This window comes from Apteryx mantelli, chromosome 1, assembly GCF_036417845.1.
Source record: "Apteryx mantelli isolate bAptMan1 chromosome 1, bAptMan1.hap1, whole genome shotgun sequence".
NCBI lineage: Eukaryota > Metazoa > Chordata > Aves > Apterygiformes > Apterygidae > Apteryx > Apteryx mantelli.
The window spans coordinates 197,038,732-197,053,402 of record NC_089978.1 but is presented as its reverse complement, the minus strand read 5'-3'; the positions used below and the strand labels follow the sequence as shown (position 1 = coordinate 197,053,402).

Below are 14,671 nucleotides of genomic sequence, written 5' to 3'. Positions count from 1 at the left end.
GCTCCTAAAATAGGATTAGTGCCAAGCAATATCAGATCAAGCCATACTTTAATTTCTCATAAAGCAAGCTCCTGAAAGAGAGCAGAAAGAGGCCCCCACAGGAAGGATATGGAGTTTGTTGGAAACACAACTGTTAAAGCGTAGCAGAAACCAGCTAAATCGCCCTGCAGCTAGATGCCCTGACCTGGCTTGTTAGCAAAAAGGACTTTATGCACCTTTCACAGCTAGACAAGATTATTGACTGAAAACTGCATTTCTGCAATTCTGGCAACCAAATGATGCAGGGAACAGTTTGGCTGATAAATCCACGCGGTGCATACGGCCACAGCCAGTGCCCAGCGGACTCTGCAGCAGAAACACAGTTTCAGACTTTAATAGTTTTCAGCTGGACTCTATATGAAAGGATCACTTTGAATAGGGAAGAGTAGTCTCATACAAACCAAAATGGTAAACAGGGCAAAGGGAAGTGAAGCTGTGAAATTCAAGTACAAATGTAAGGGTACAGAGCTTTCATTTGTAATCGCATACTTCCTTTGGGATATACACAGTTTTTAGTCATGCGCCACTATTTCTTCAGGGCAGAATGGAAAGCTTGTCACCCTGGTAGAGAAACAGGGCACAGCCTTCTTCAGAAAAACTTCTTAGAATGGATCTTCCCATTGTAAATAAACTGTATAATTCTCCTGAATAATTCAGGTTTCTTAGAAGTTTGCTAATGTGCCAGTACAAGTCATGATACTGCACATAAACTGATTGTATATAAACAAACACCCCACATCATCCCTCAGAGACTCCTGATAGAAAGTATTCTGTGTACAAATAAAAATTATTTATGGCCCTTGCTAATTTATTCTGCTTTGTTGTGAATTAGTACCACTTCCCAGAAGCCTGCAGATCAAACTAGCTATTGCTGATAACCTCACAGCCTATGTAACAGTGAACAGGTGGAAAGAAATGAAACAGTTGTGCTAATGCCTCACAAGGGAGCACAGAGTCCAGTCACCTAGCTACCAATTGTGCTGGTTCTGAATGTACAGTTGAAGAGAAGTAGTAGCTTATTTCTGCCTCTGAAACAAGAAGGTGACAAGTTTCTTTTCTCATGCTCCTACCCAAGCACGGTTGCCTTTCTCTTCAGTCGGCCCTGTATTTGGTAGAGCTGCTTTAATCCTTTTTGACCCATGGAAAAATGATCTAGAAGGGTATTCTATTGAATCAGTGTGTTGCAGCAAGTCATGAATGACTTCAGTGAGTGCTAGCTCAAGGTAACCAGTGGAAAGGCACGGTCAGGGAAAATGATCCTTTTTCAGGGTTAGTGAGCTGCTAGAAGGGTTTCCTGCATCTTATGGGAATACATGAGTTGATGATTTTTTGAGAATTTTCAAGGCTTGTACCAGTCTGTACCACTGGATGTTAAATTTGCGAGTAAATTACAAAGACTTATTGTCCTTACTTCAGTTGGTCTGTATTCGTGCAAACTGGGCATGATGAAATGAATGGTATTTGAGTACAGTAGAAAAAAACTCCAAAGACTATTATAAATACAGTAGAATAGTAGTATAAATAGAGTAGAACACCCATTTGAGTAAAAATGTTCAAAACAGGTTGTAGCAAGCGAGTAAAACAAGGCCTTCTTTGAACATGAGCAGGGGCAGACCTTATTTTCTGGGCTCTAAATTTCACAGATCCATAAATCAACTTGATATGGTGGTGATGATGATCTCAAAGTAATCATCTGTGCATTCCTCAAGTACATATCCTTCCCACTGTAGCACAGATTGAATGTACTTGTAAATGAGAAATCATTCAGTGGTATATATATGAGGATAGTTTTATGATCCTTTTGAAGGGCAAAGATGCTTGACTAGAGGCTGCACTCTACTGTGAGATATCCCCAATCTGCATTTTTCCTTTTATTTTGGTGTATTCCCAAAGACAGTAGTCCTAAAAAAGCTTTTAATTTCACATCACATTTACTTAATGAGTAGACTACATCTTTCTGACCCTTGGGTCAGACCTTTTCCTATCAAACAGCAGTTTCACACTTTGTACAAAAACTTCATGCTTTGACTCTCAACATCTCATAAACAGACCCTCCCACATCTGAATAATCTAATCAATGTTTGGAATGAGATGATGTACTGTTTCTGAACATGACCTAACAGGTTCCTCTTTTTATGAAAGGGAAAAATGTGAGAAGGAATAGACCTTATCAGTGCTGGAAACTCTGGCAAACAGATCACTGAAATCTTTATTGTGAATTGTAAAATGATAAAAAAGAGATATGATTTTATCTGTTAGGAACCCAGTATGAACATTAACATGCCATTCTTCATAGTTCTGCACAGGCATTCAACTTTGAAAGGTCCATGAATATGAGGTCCAATTGACAATCTATTCAATGCATCTATTTTCTATCTATTTCATATATTCAGTTTTCTACGCAGCTTACCCTAAAAATGTTGACTGAATCAAAGCTGAATAAATTGCACTTTGCTGATATCAGCCTACTAATGTTCAAAGATCAACTCTCCTATATGATTCAAAAGAAGGGAGGCAGCTGATGTTTAAAATAGACTCTTCTGAACCGTAGAATTTCATATGAATTCAGAGGCCTGAACATAAATATACTGAATAGCTTTCAGGGTTGTTGGTTTTTTTTGAACGACATACTTTGTGTTGCTGATTCAGTACACTGAGATATTTTAAAAGGGGATTTCTCTATGTCCAGCAATGCCAGCATGTAGCTCCCTGCTTGAGGACACCTTGTCTCTTTGGTGTGGGCAGATGCATAACACTGTAATTTCTGTTGCTGAATCATCAGCCTTCCCAAACCCATAATAATGTAATCAGCTTTTTAATTAATGAGTCTGTAAATTCAGTGACAAAAGACTGGAACCATTAGTGACTGTGTGATCTGGGGGATGTAAACACATATAATGAGCTATCATGCAAGAAATGGTATGACAGCCTCTGAAGCATAAGGTCTACTGAAAATGAAGACACCCTCTGCAGAGTTACTTTTATAGGAGTTAATAAAAGAATGCCTGTTATTTTGATGTCTTATGCTGTATCTTTTATAGAAGGAACCAATAGGGCCCAAGAGTGTAAGCTTTTCTTTACTGTTCGCAACTGATTATTCACTTATTATTCACAACTGATACAGCACATCACTCATGATTATATTTTGGGACTATTAATCACAAAGTGATTTATTTCATATGAGGTGATAAAATCAGATCTTCTCACAAAGTTATGTTGATACTGACATGATAGTTAGCTAGCAGGAAAAAATGAGAGCCTAATTTGATATGCATCATCTCTCCAGAGCACAGTTTTATCTGGTCAGTGATGCTACGAGGTTTCATCAGCTTTTGGCAGGGCTGTCTTGGAGATGTTTCAGTTTGGTCTGGTAGAACTGTTTATTAAATCACAGTCAGTTCAGCCAGCAGCTGCTGGCTTCCACCCCTAGCAAACTCCTGCTGGTGCTGCCCACTCTCCCACACAGCCGGTCTGTCGGGATTTGGCTCACTAAATGGCTCCTCTATCAGACTCCACCCTGCACTGTAAAGGATAGGATCCAGACCCTGTGACTCTAGCCTGTAAGTCCCTTTGGAGTTAAATTCCCTCCCAAAATTGTTTCATATTCTTTTGGAAACAATTCCTTGCCACCGGCTGTGCTAAAACTGAGATTCTCTTATACCAGCACTCAAGCATCTAGCTCTTTTCCATGTTCCTTTTGACACAGCTACACAGTTTTGTAGCATCATATTCCAGGTTAAAAGCTTCTCCGCATAGAAGAGATAACAAGACCAAGGAGGCAGGAGCATGCATGTGTGTCCATGCTCACGCAAACACTGCAACACAGCTTCTTCTCCATTGCTGTTGCAAGGCAGAAAGCAACGCTTGTATGCCTAGTGTTGTGCATCCTCCCAACAGATGGCTGCTGAATAGGCAGACAGGGTGAGGATGAGGGGAGAGCCTGAAATTTTCCATTTTACCTGGATCAGATGATGGAGTAATAGAAAGGGGACCCCTCTTATAGCACAAACAGAATCAGCTGCCAGTGTCAAAATGTTTTCTTGAGAAACAGTTGAATTCAGATCCTTACTGACTCTTTAGGCTGAGCAAAAAGCAAAATACAGCTGTAAATGATTATGGATATAAGCAACAACTTACTTTACCATAAACTTTACGAGCAGTGAATTTGCAGAAGAATCACCTCAGTAAAGAAAAATGATAGAACAAAATCTGAAATTAAAACACTAAATCTCATTTGTGCAGGAAAGAGAATTGTTTTTTTTTAAATACCAGTGAAAATATGGCCATTTTAATTTCAGAGTCAGACTATCTGCTGATAGTCTACATTTGAAACCGTCCTCCCAAATTTCCTGGACTTGTGGTGGTAAAAGTAATTTTTCAACTGACAACTAAGGTTTTGTCAGTGTAGTGATGGTAACAGGGTCAATGAACTAGGTGGGCCGTGCCATTCGGCTCCAAGGCATGTTGAATCAGACATGGAACGATAACAATTTTAAACTTAAGATTGGTTCAATGCTCAACACTGAAGTAAAAAACAGCAAGTCATTATGTGCAGCCATTGTTATTGTGAAAAGTATTGGTCTAAGGTCCAGAAGGGCATCAACATACTGCCAAGTTTTACCACTGAGATACACCAGTTTTTCAAGATTATCTGATTAATTACCCTGACAAACAAGTTGTATGTGTATCAGCAGTGTGCCTTTGCAGCAAGGAAGGGCAAAAACATACTGGGCTGCCTTAGCAGGAGTGCAGCCAGCAGGACAAGGAAAGTGGCTATTTCCCTCTATTTCACTCTAGTGAGGTAACATCTGGAATATGGAGCCCAGTTTTGGCCTTCTCCCTGCTCCAGTATAAGACAGATATGAACAAATCAAGGGCCACTAGGATGGTTAAGGGTCTGGAACATATGCAATACATGGAAAGGCAGCTGAGTTTGTTGAGCCTGGAGAAGAGAAGAAGGAAGCTAATTGAAGTCTACTGCCATGTAAAGGGGATTTACAGAGGAGACAGTGAGAGACTCTTCTCAGAGGTGCACAGTGAAAGGGCAAGAGGTAACATCACAAGTTGCAGTAAGGAAAATTTCAATTGGATACAGGGAAAAGAAATCTTCAAAATGAAGGTGGAACACATTGTCCAGACTGCAGAATCCCCCTCTCTGGAGATTTTCAAAACTCAACTGTACATGGCCTGAATAAACTGCTTCAGCTTCGAAGTTAGTTGTGCTTTGAGCAGGAGGTTGAACTAGATGATCTCCAATGGTCCATACAAACCTAAATTATTCTGATTCTGTGATTCATGATCCCACCCAGAGGAAAAGGAAATATGAGGCATTTTTGCAATCGAGCTCTAAAATTGTCCTTTGAATACCCTGAGACTCAGCAGTTTACACTAAAATCACCCTTTGCCCAGGATCAGAGTTGCCAGAATCTGTGAGGCAATTATGTATCATCATATTGTATTATATCATCATATTGTAGCATTATGTATCACATAATGAGTGGCAGCATAAGCTGAAGTTAATACCATTGAATGATGAGACAAAGAACACTGAACTGGCCATGACACGCACTTACATAGTAAATTCAATTTTAGAAAGCATTCAGCTTTTGTAATTCCTGGAAGGCTGTGTTGAATTTCTTGTTTTTAATGGAATCCAGATCTGTTTTCCCCCTAAACCAGGTATCTTTTTTGCTGAAATATTACAAAATAACCCAAATTCCAAGAGTAACTGCAACTCTTGATAGAAAGAAACTTCACCGAGAAAAAAATTCTTCTTTGTGATATCATTTGATATTTCATATGTGATCATTCAGACATGGAGTTCCATGAACCAATGCCAACTAGCCATGTTAAAAAAAGAAAAAGAGCATTATATCATTCCTTTTGGCAAAAAAATATGCAGATAAACAGAGCATCAATAAAAAATAATCTTTCATCTATATGACAGAGACAAATGACTGAAGCTCATATTGCTTGTTTTATAGTTTGAAATAGCATGTGATTGCCCAGCCTTGGTAGTGTAGCTAAATAATGCCTACATGATCTTTGTTCATCAATTACTTATGTACCTCATTTGAGGAAATACACTTTCTCAGTACACTTATTTTCTCTATAACAAAAATTGTTCGATTTGTTTTTAGAATTTGACTTCACTTAAAAATATTCACTATGCCATCAAAAATCATTTTAATCACTGTTTTAATACAAAAATACATTGAAAGGTGGTTTGACTAAAGTCATTTTACTAATAAACTAGCTTTAGGAACCACTTACTCCTAAAAGAATTAGATGCACCTGCAATATGCACTTGCATTTTCCGCATCTGAAACTCTATATTTGTTTATGCAAATCAGTCAGGGCACAAAACCCCTAAATTTTCGCTTTAAAGTTTGTCTATGGCTGAAAGTTGAGCACTTAGAAGTACTACGGAATGCTTCTGGTAACACATCTTAATTAGATTTTTAACTAAGAATAGAATCTGATGAAGAGCCATATAAATAATAGTATGTGAAATTGCTTTATTATGAAATTTTACCTTCAAAAATTACATGATTCAAGTTATTTCTCTAGTTATGTTTTTATTCAGTCTCATAGCACCATCCTAGTACAGAAATGTATTGATCCACTCTGGCTAATGTATTTGAAATTCCTTATTTGATACAGAGAATGAAACCTGCTCAAACTCAGAGTTAGATTTTTCTAACTCACGGTTGATAAAACTCCGTGGTTGCAGGGCCCCAAGGTCCACTTATAAAACTTCATTGGCACACAGAGGGTAATGTTTCAGATCTTTCAGTCAACAGGATATAAGACAGAAGAATATATTTGGTGTCTGAGGAAACAATGAACTGAGAAAGTACAGGCAATCTACTCAAAAATGTGCATGTTGATTTATGTCTCAAAACCATAAATCCCAGATAGGTATAGTAGTTATGCATACTAGTACCTGGTATTGTCAGCACTTGTACTCTAATTGTTCTGAGTGGAGCCCCAGGAATAAAATAATGAAATTAAAATATACAAAATAAATAAATTAAATGACTGACATCAAAATAAATATGTCTCAGCCTCCTGACCTTTGTGTCTCTAATATACACCCACGTTAAAACTGCAACTTCACATTCATGAAGACTGCATATTTTTTAAATGAAAGTTGAAACATTCCTGTAATCTTTTTGTGCTGTGAACCAAATACATGGTATTTAAGAAAAATACTATGCATCATAAGGCCTGTAATACAGGTGTCAGAGCCAGAAACTGAGTACCTGATTTATATGCAGCCCTCGAAAAAGCTTTGAAAATCCCTGTCCTTCTGAGATTAGAGCTGGCTGTGGTATGAGACCTCAGGGCACTCAGCTTCTACTGATGCAGCCCAGGAGACTCCCTGTGCAGGGCCAGTGGCAGGGGGCTGCAGTGGCAGGGAGCACGCTGCCTAGCAAGTCTCCCCTCACATTTGGAGACCCCATGCCCCAGATGCAACTAAGTATCTAGGTCTGGATGGGGAGAAAGGCTTTGCCAGCATCAGTAGGGGGCAAGAGACATGAAGTGAGATGACCAAATGAAGGTATTTCACACGTTAAGTGAGAGAAGCAACAGGTCTGGATCCTCTGGCTTGCAGAATCTGTGCAGTCATGTTGTGCTTGGTGGCTCCAGCACATCGGGGTGTAATGCTCTACACCTGGGTGGTACAGCTCTTGCAACAAGAAATACCCAGCAAATGTGACCTGAGGCTGTTGTAGCACCTGCACAGGAGGTGCATGTTCCGCATGGGCTAGGGAAGAGCTCGATCCTTCTGTGATACCCTATGCAAAATCCATTTACTGATTCTTTAAACAAAACTCATAAATAGCTCTCTGGTCACCTGTAATCCAAGAGGCTTACTCCTGCATTTCTCTAACTGTAATATTAAAAAATTGATAGATTTTGAAAAGGAAATATTTTATTGATTGATCTTATGCTTGGATTTTGCAGTACAATGTGTGTAAGTGGGAGATTTCATTATAAATCTCATTTTGAAGGGTTTATGACTAGACTGTTTCAATTCTCTCTAGGATCAAAACTTGTTAGATGTTTTACCTTGAAGAAATAAAACTGTCTCAAAAATGAGAAATAGAGTGAGAGAAAGAAAAAGAATGGTGTAGTTTTCTTTAAATTCAGGAACATATTTTGAACAAAATATATGAAATGTTGAAATTTGACAGTCCTTTTTTCTTCCTATAAATTGGTCCCCTTTGAAACAGAATAACTTGAATTATTAAAAATGTCAGTACCTATGCACAACCACAGGAAGTCACTTTCTATATTCATAATTCACTCTGGGTAAAATATACATATCATTTAAAGATAAAATTACTTCTTTAATATGACTGAAACTTGTTTGACTTTTACAGAAGAATATAGGAGTCAAATTGTGAATTTCCCATAGTCATTCTGTAATGAGGTAAAGTTCATGCTGAATTTAAGGGTATATCTTTTTTACTGATGCAAATGACTCAGTGCCAAAATGTTTGATTTTTTTTAGGATAACCAAGGTGGGACCTGGTGTGAAAAGGATGCTCAGCTGTTCAAAAGCAAAGTGCAGAGGTTCATATGCAGTATATGGATATGCCTTATCCACATACTGTTCTGTGCCTTGTTTCAGCCTTTCCATCTGGTTTTCAAACTTGCCAGAACAGTAATCTTCATATGATAAAAGAGTGTCTAACAATATATTGGCTCAGCCTTCCTCAAGTATATCATGTCTCAGGATTAACGCCATATGGATGAGGACTTGCTCTTTCCAAAAGTTATATACATAAGAAACAAAAGTAGTCAATCCTGTTGTGCAGTATGCAGAGGAATTGCATGCTTGTTCCTGCAATTTCTACTTTAGCAATTGTTTAGGCATATGAAAAGTGTTATACATACATAACAGGTTCTTGAAGTTCTAACAGTGAACATGAAAATATCAAAATAAAATAAGTTCTTCAATAAGACAGAGTTGCCTACCTGTATATGACCAATCAATCTCTTCAACCAATTTCCGTTGTTGTCTATAGTATCCGTACACCAAATCTGAAAAATATTAATGAATTTACAATATCAAAACTGGAAGCCTAACAGGAATAAGAAGTGTACATGACACCCCCCCACACCCCTGAGAATAAAATAACTATTTTGATTACCAATAAATTACTTATGTCACCCTTGTCTTGGACTATGAATGATAAGTATACATTAAATAGAATACGATTACCATCATCATTCAGGTCACAAATAAAGTGAACAGAAGAACATAAAACGTGGGGGTTTTGTTTTGTTTGTTTGTAATTTGTTATTTAGTTTTTAATTTTTATTTTAAGACTTGACATACAGGATTGAACTTCATTCCATCCAGATTTCTTTATGTTCACATCATGTCTATTTTCTTTCCTTCTTTCTATTTTTCATCATAACCATATTTTCCTTTGTAAAATTAATACAACTAGAACCAGACATCCCACTTGAAGAAACCATCTTTTGTATTGTCCTTCAGAAGGAACCAGTTGGGGCTATTTTGAATCCAGTGAAAGCTAAACATTGACTTCAGTGTGGTTAAGACTTTTTTAAATATATGTAAATTGGGGATACAGGTTTTCTGAGACTGTCATATCTAGTCTCATAATCTTAAGAAGCACTAAGAAGTTCTAAGGAAGCACAATATAGCCTGTTTCAGAAATAATTGCATATAAACATGTTTAGCACACATATGGATTGTCTCCTTGAGAAAATGCTACAGAATTCTTCTCACATTCTGCAATAAAAATGATTTCATGAAACAGTGTCCATAGCATCCATTTCCTTTTTCCTTTAAATGTTTTTCTCTCCCCTTCCCCCTCCATGCCAAAAAGCCCCTTGCAACACTTACACAACATTCATTTATAACTAAGATTTTTGCAGTAAGATCAAACCTTTTATGCAAGTAGTGTAACTGAAAGCAGTGGCAAACGGATTTACATGTACTAGCATTGTCTTTGGACCATATTTTCAGTCAATGTGCATTGTTCCTCTTTAATTAATTATGTAAAAGAAAGTTGTTTAAGTTCTGATTCACAGATGTTAGCTGCTGTCTCCAGTTTCCTCCTTTATCCATTGTCCTCATAATTGTTACTTCAAACAATCAGTTAAGCATTCATATGCTAACTAAGCAGGGTTTGGGCGTGAGAGCGTCCCACCACTTTTTTTTAAATTCCACATGGAGGTCTGATAGACAAGGAGTGATAGCTTCAATGAACAAGAAAAAAAGGGGCAAGGTTCACTTTTTTGGTGCATTACACACGTATAGGCTTAGTAAATCTTACAGAAAGTCTGTATAAATGCCAGAAGACTTTAGGAGTTCATACACCTTCTTTACTCTGCTATTCACCTATTGTGTTCACACAGTCTGATCACAGCACACTCACAGACTTGTGCATTCCCACATTTGCAGTGATTGCCAGTGGTTTTGGTATTGCCTCTTTCCATCAAAAATACGTGGCAAAAGGGGGGGCGGGGGGGAAGCAAACTTCATTTGGGGAGGGAAGCGATTGAAGAGTCATAGCTAGGAAAGGAAAAGTTGTGCATTTGTGTGTGAGTGTATGGGCACAAGTCAATGCAGCAATTCTTCCCCTGAACTACCAGTGTAATATTGCAGTCATGCACTGCATTAAGTGTTGTTGCGTAAATGCTCAGTGTTGACCAACTGACAATGTAGAGACAAGATGGAAGGAAATTATTTTATTTTGAAGTCAACAAAATGACATCCATTTTGCTTTTGGTACATGACAGTAGATACCTGTTTAAACAGTGTATTTATATGCCTTACATTTAATTCAAATTATAATAGTAATAATGTGAAAGTCTTCACAAAAGAGGAAGAAAAACTGCAAATTTGCATTTTAGCAGATAAATCTATGATATTGATACTTGGGCTTTTAAAACTATCAGCTTGAGAGCCAGCACGACCCTTGTGACACTGACTGTCTTCAGCCAGTGCCTAAAATAGTTTTAATTCTGCTGGCTGAGGAGCTGCTTTATGAAGCAAAAAAAATCCTTCATGTTCTCTTGTGCTTCCAGACTTTCAGGACACTGGTGAACATGTTTCCATTGACTGTTGATTTATTCACAGAACAAGGCAGTTCAGTTGCAGGAACATATGTTAACTGATTGTATGGTTATATTTCTATGCAAGTCAGAGAGATGTGCAAGATATCATTAAACACTTTTTCTCCCCTTTTCCTATCCTCCTTCAAAGCCAGAGTTTTCTGTATGAGGCTGTGAGACCTGTTTCTTTTTATATTCTGTCCAACTAGTATACACTCCAGTCCCAGAGGCACATAAGGTTATGAAAAATGGCAACAAAAACTCCACTGTTCATAAGGGGTAGTTAGACTGACTTATTTATTGCTGACCTTCTCTCATGTTCCACTCTACAGTCATGGGAAGAAAATGGAGAAGAGGGGTTTCTGGTTAAAGCATAGTACTGGGAGTAATCAGATCTTGTAGGTATTTTTTCCCATTAAAAATATATAAATAACCAGGTTCTCTTCCTCCTGACATGACACTCCTTTTGTGAATGAAAGAAACATCCAGGTCCTCAATGTGTATTTATTCATATGCAAAAAAAAAAAAAAAAAAAAAAACTTCTAAAGATTAAAATAAAGAAATGTCTGTGAAGCCTCTTATTTGGCACTCTGTGCCAGGGTAAATGAGTCAAAGAAGTGGAAATGGTATCCTAAATCTCTGAATTTTGTCAGGGAAAATCCTCTGACAGATGCTAAGGCAACAAGCCTCAAGTATCCATCAGAGACCCCTCTCTAATAAAAAGGGTATTCTGAGGACAGTGCCTTTGACACAAGGCATGTTTTGGGATGCTACACTCAACATGCTGTGTTACTAGCCAGGATTATAGCTCAGGTGTAACCTGGGAATGCAATGCATACCAGGCTGTTGTAATTTTACCAGGCCTTTATGCTTGTCTGCTTTGCCACTGTGGTGTCAGGGATATCAGTTGCTAGAACCCAGAGGCCAAAAGGATAATTGAAAGACATTTTAGCTTCCTCTCAGCCTAAACTACAGTCTGATGATACGTACAATGCTTTTTCCATAATCATCATGTCTTTATTTTAGCTCCTTCCATTGATAGGAAGATCACAGGACCCATCTCTCTATCTTTCATCCATATTATAACAGCATAACTTTATTTCCTTAATGGAAATAATCCTTGATTTATACTGACGGAGGAATGAGAAGATTCAGACCACAACCTGCTAACAGTCTAGAAATTCTCATTGACAAGGAGTATCTGTAAATCCCTTTGAGACAATGAGCTACACTGGTGTGAATAGGGTCTCTCTTCTACAGATTTATTTAATTTGGTAACATTATCTGTAAAATCCTTAAGAGTGCCAAAGTGATTTAATAGTCCACCTCTATCTTTTCATATATTTTTTTTCCCCTGAATGTCAATGCGTCTCTAAGTCTTTTGTCAAGATAGGTCTGAGAATTCTAAAAGCCTTAGAGAAATGTTAAAGTTTTTTTTCTTCTTTTTTTTTTTTTAACCCACAGTTCCTTCTGTGTAGGCTTATTTTAGGCATCAATACATGTCAGGATATCTCTAGAGTCAGTTCTATTCATTATGCTGGAGTGTAGGTTTCTCATTCTGATACACTCAGAAAACAGAGTGAGACTTTCCCTAAACTACATATAATGCCAAAGCAAAACTCTTCTTACAATTTGACAATTGCCATGTTTATTTACTAATAGTGTGTATTTACTAATAAAAAAGTGTTTGTATCTTAAAAAAAAAAAAAAGATTGGGTTAATTTAAAAGCACATATCACTAAGCACCAGAGGGCATTCTGGTTGCTTAACCTGTCACAACTTTACAGTGAACAATGCCATGAATTAAAAGAATAAACCCTACGGTATCAGCTAAGGTTTATAAATCACATTTGAACACAATTTTCTAGTGCATTTGTATATGAAAAAAGCAACTAGGACTTTAATTTGCCTAATAGACATTCCATTCTGGCGTTTTACATGCCTAGGGCTTACAGAGCCCCCTAAATGCCTATGCAGTCAGTGGAAAGAGGGAAGGATCTCAGGATACGGCAGAGTATGATGTAATTTGCTTAAGTTGGCTGCTGACATATTCACTGTGACTACAGGGAAAGTAGTAGGAAATGTTAGGTGTCTCCTTCCATCTGTGATCTTGTACCCCTAGCCATCATCTGAAGACGGAGCACAACAGTTTGATAGACTTCCACTTCTCGGACAACCATTAGAGGCTAGCTGTAGCGTTGACTATGTTAAGTTTTAAGGCTGGGAATTTATGTAGCATTCAGGTGCCTGCTCACTGAAACCTAGATGGCAACAGAGCTTTTAGATGGGAGACTATTACTTGCCTTTTCAGAATAGATATTTCTCAATATGCATGGATGACTGAAATTAAGTGCCTGTGAAGCTTTTGGCCTAAATACAAAGATATCTCAATAATTTAGGTATCTACAGAATTAGGTAACTCAGGAACACAGGATGACTGGCTTGCTGTTAAAGATATTAAATGGATTTTAGATATCTAAAGCCAAATACAGAAGTGATTTAGGAAGAGTGTAATCTTCCCAAAAATGCTATATTATTGTCCCATGTATGTATTGAGGCAAATCGGGTTTTATTAGAAGAAACAACTATTTTAGCAAGACTGAAAGAAGAGAGATTCTGTATTAAAAAGCATATATCAAGCAGTGATTCCCAGGACACACTTTCATATAAGATATAATGCTCTACCCAGATTCCTTTTCCCATGCCCAGATAGAGGCTACATGTTAAATTAATGGAATGGCACAAATCAAAAGTTAGGAATAAATCCAGACCAGGTATAAACAAATACAAATTTAATCAAGTCAGTGAACTGTAGGCATTTTGTTTAAAAATGAATTTACTTCTCTGATATCACTAACAGAGAACTAGAAAAGAGATAGAATTGAACAGAACTGGACTTTGATTAAACATAAAGGGCCAATAGTAAATTAACTTTATTTTCATGATCCTCTTCAACCTTCTGGATATTCCACAGACAAACTGAGGAAAACTTTTATGATTTTGATTTCTGGAAAACTGTATGCCAAGAAATATATTACACATAATTAGGAATGAAATATGTGTTTTACCTCTTATATTTAGCAACCAAGTGTAAAAATATTCACAACCTCCTTTCCAACAAACTGGAAACTTGGTACAACAGACACTTCAGAATTGCAACGATAAGAAAACAAACGTTTTTTAAGTCCTATACCAAAGATCTCAGAGTTCACATTTAACTGGCTTTTGGAAAGGTTGTAAAAAATCTTTAATATCTTTCTCCAATGCCTCCCCACTCTTTAACATCTACAAATCAGAAAAGCACTACAGCTTTGGTAATATCTACCTAGATCTCTCATGAGTAAACCTTATGCAAGTCATCCCAAAGGAACATTTACTGAAATAAATGCTGTTCAACACAGTAGGGGTTGTAAAGTCAAGCTGTTAAAACTTTTGCACGCTGTTTCAAAATTTGAAGTCATATTGAGGACTCTAATGGACAGTCTTAGACTGAAGCCTAGGAAGGTCAGGGGGAGACAGAGGAAGACATTCT

The 14,671-nt window shown here is 37.4% G+C and overlaps 1 protein-coding gene across 1 annotated transcript in view; it reads right to left on the bottom strand.

The window, feature by feature from the left end:
• PTPRZ1 (protein tyrosine phosphatase receptor type Z1) overlaps nucleotides 1-14,671 on the bottom strand; it is a 140,182-nt gene that overhangs the window by 92,098 nt on the left and 33,413 nt on the right. The window contains exon 2 of the mRNA XM_067289962.1: nucleotides 9,028-9,093. Within this exon, the coding sequence (XP_067146063.1) occupies nucleotides 9,028-9,093 (66 nt within the window). The remainder of the gene's footprint in view (nucleotides 1-9,027; nucleotides 9,094-14,671) is intronic.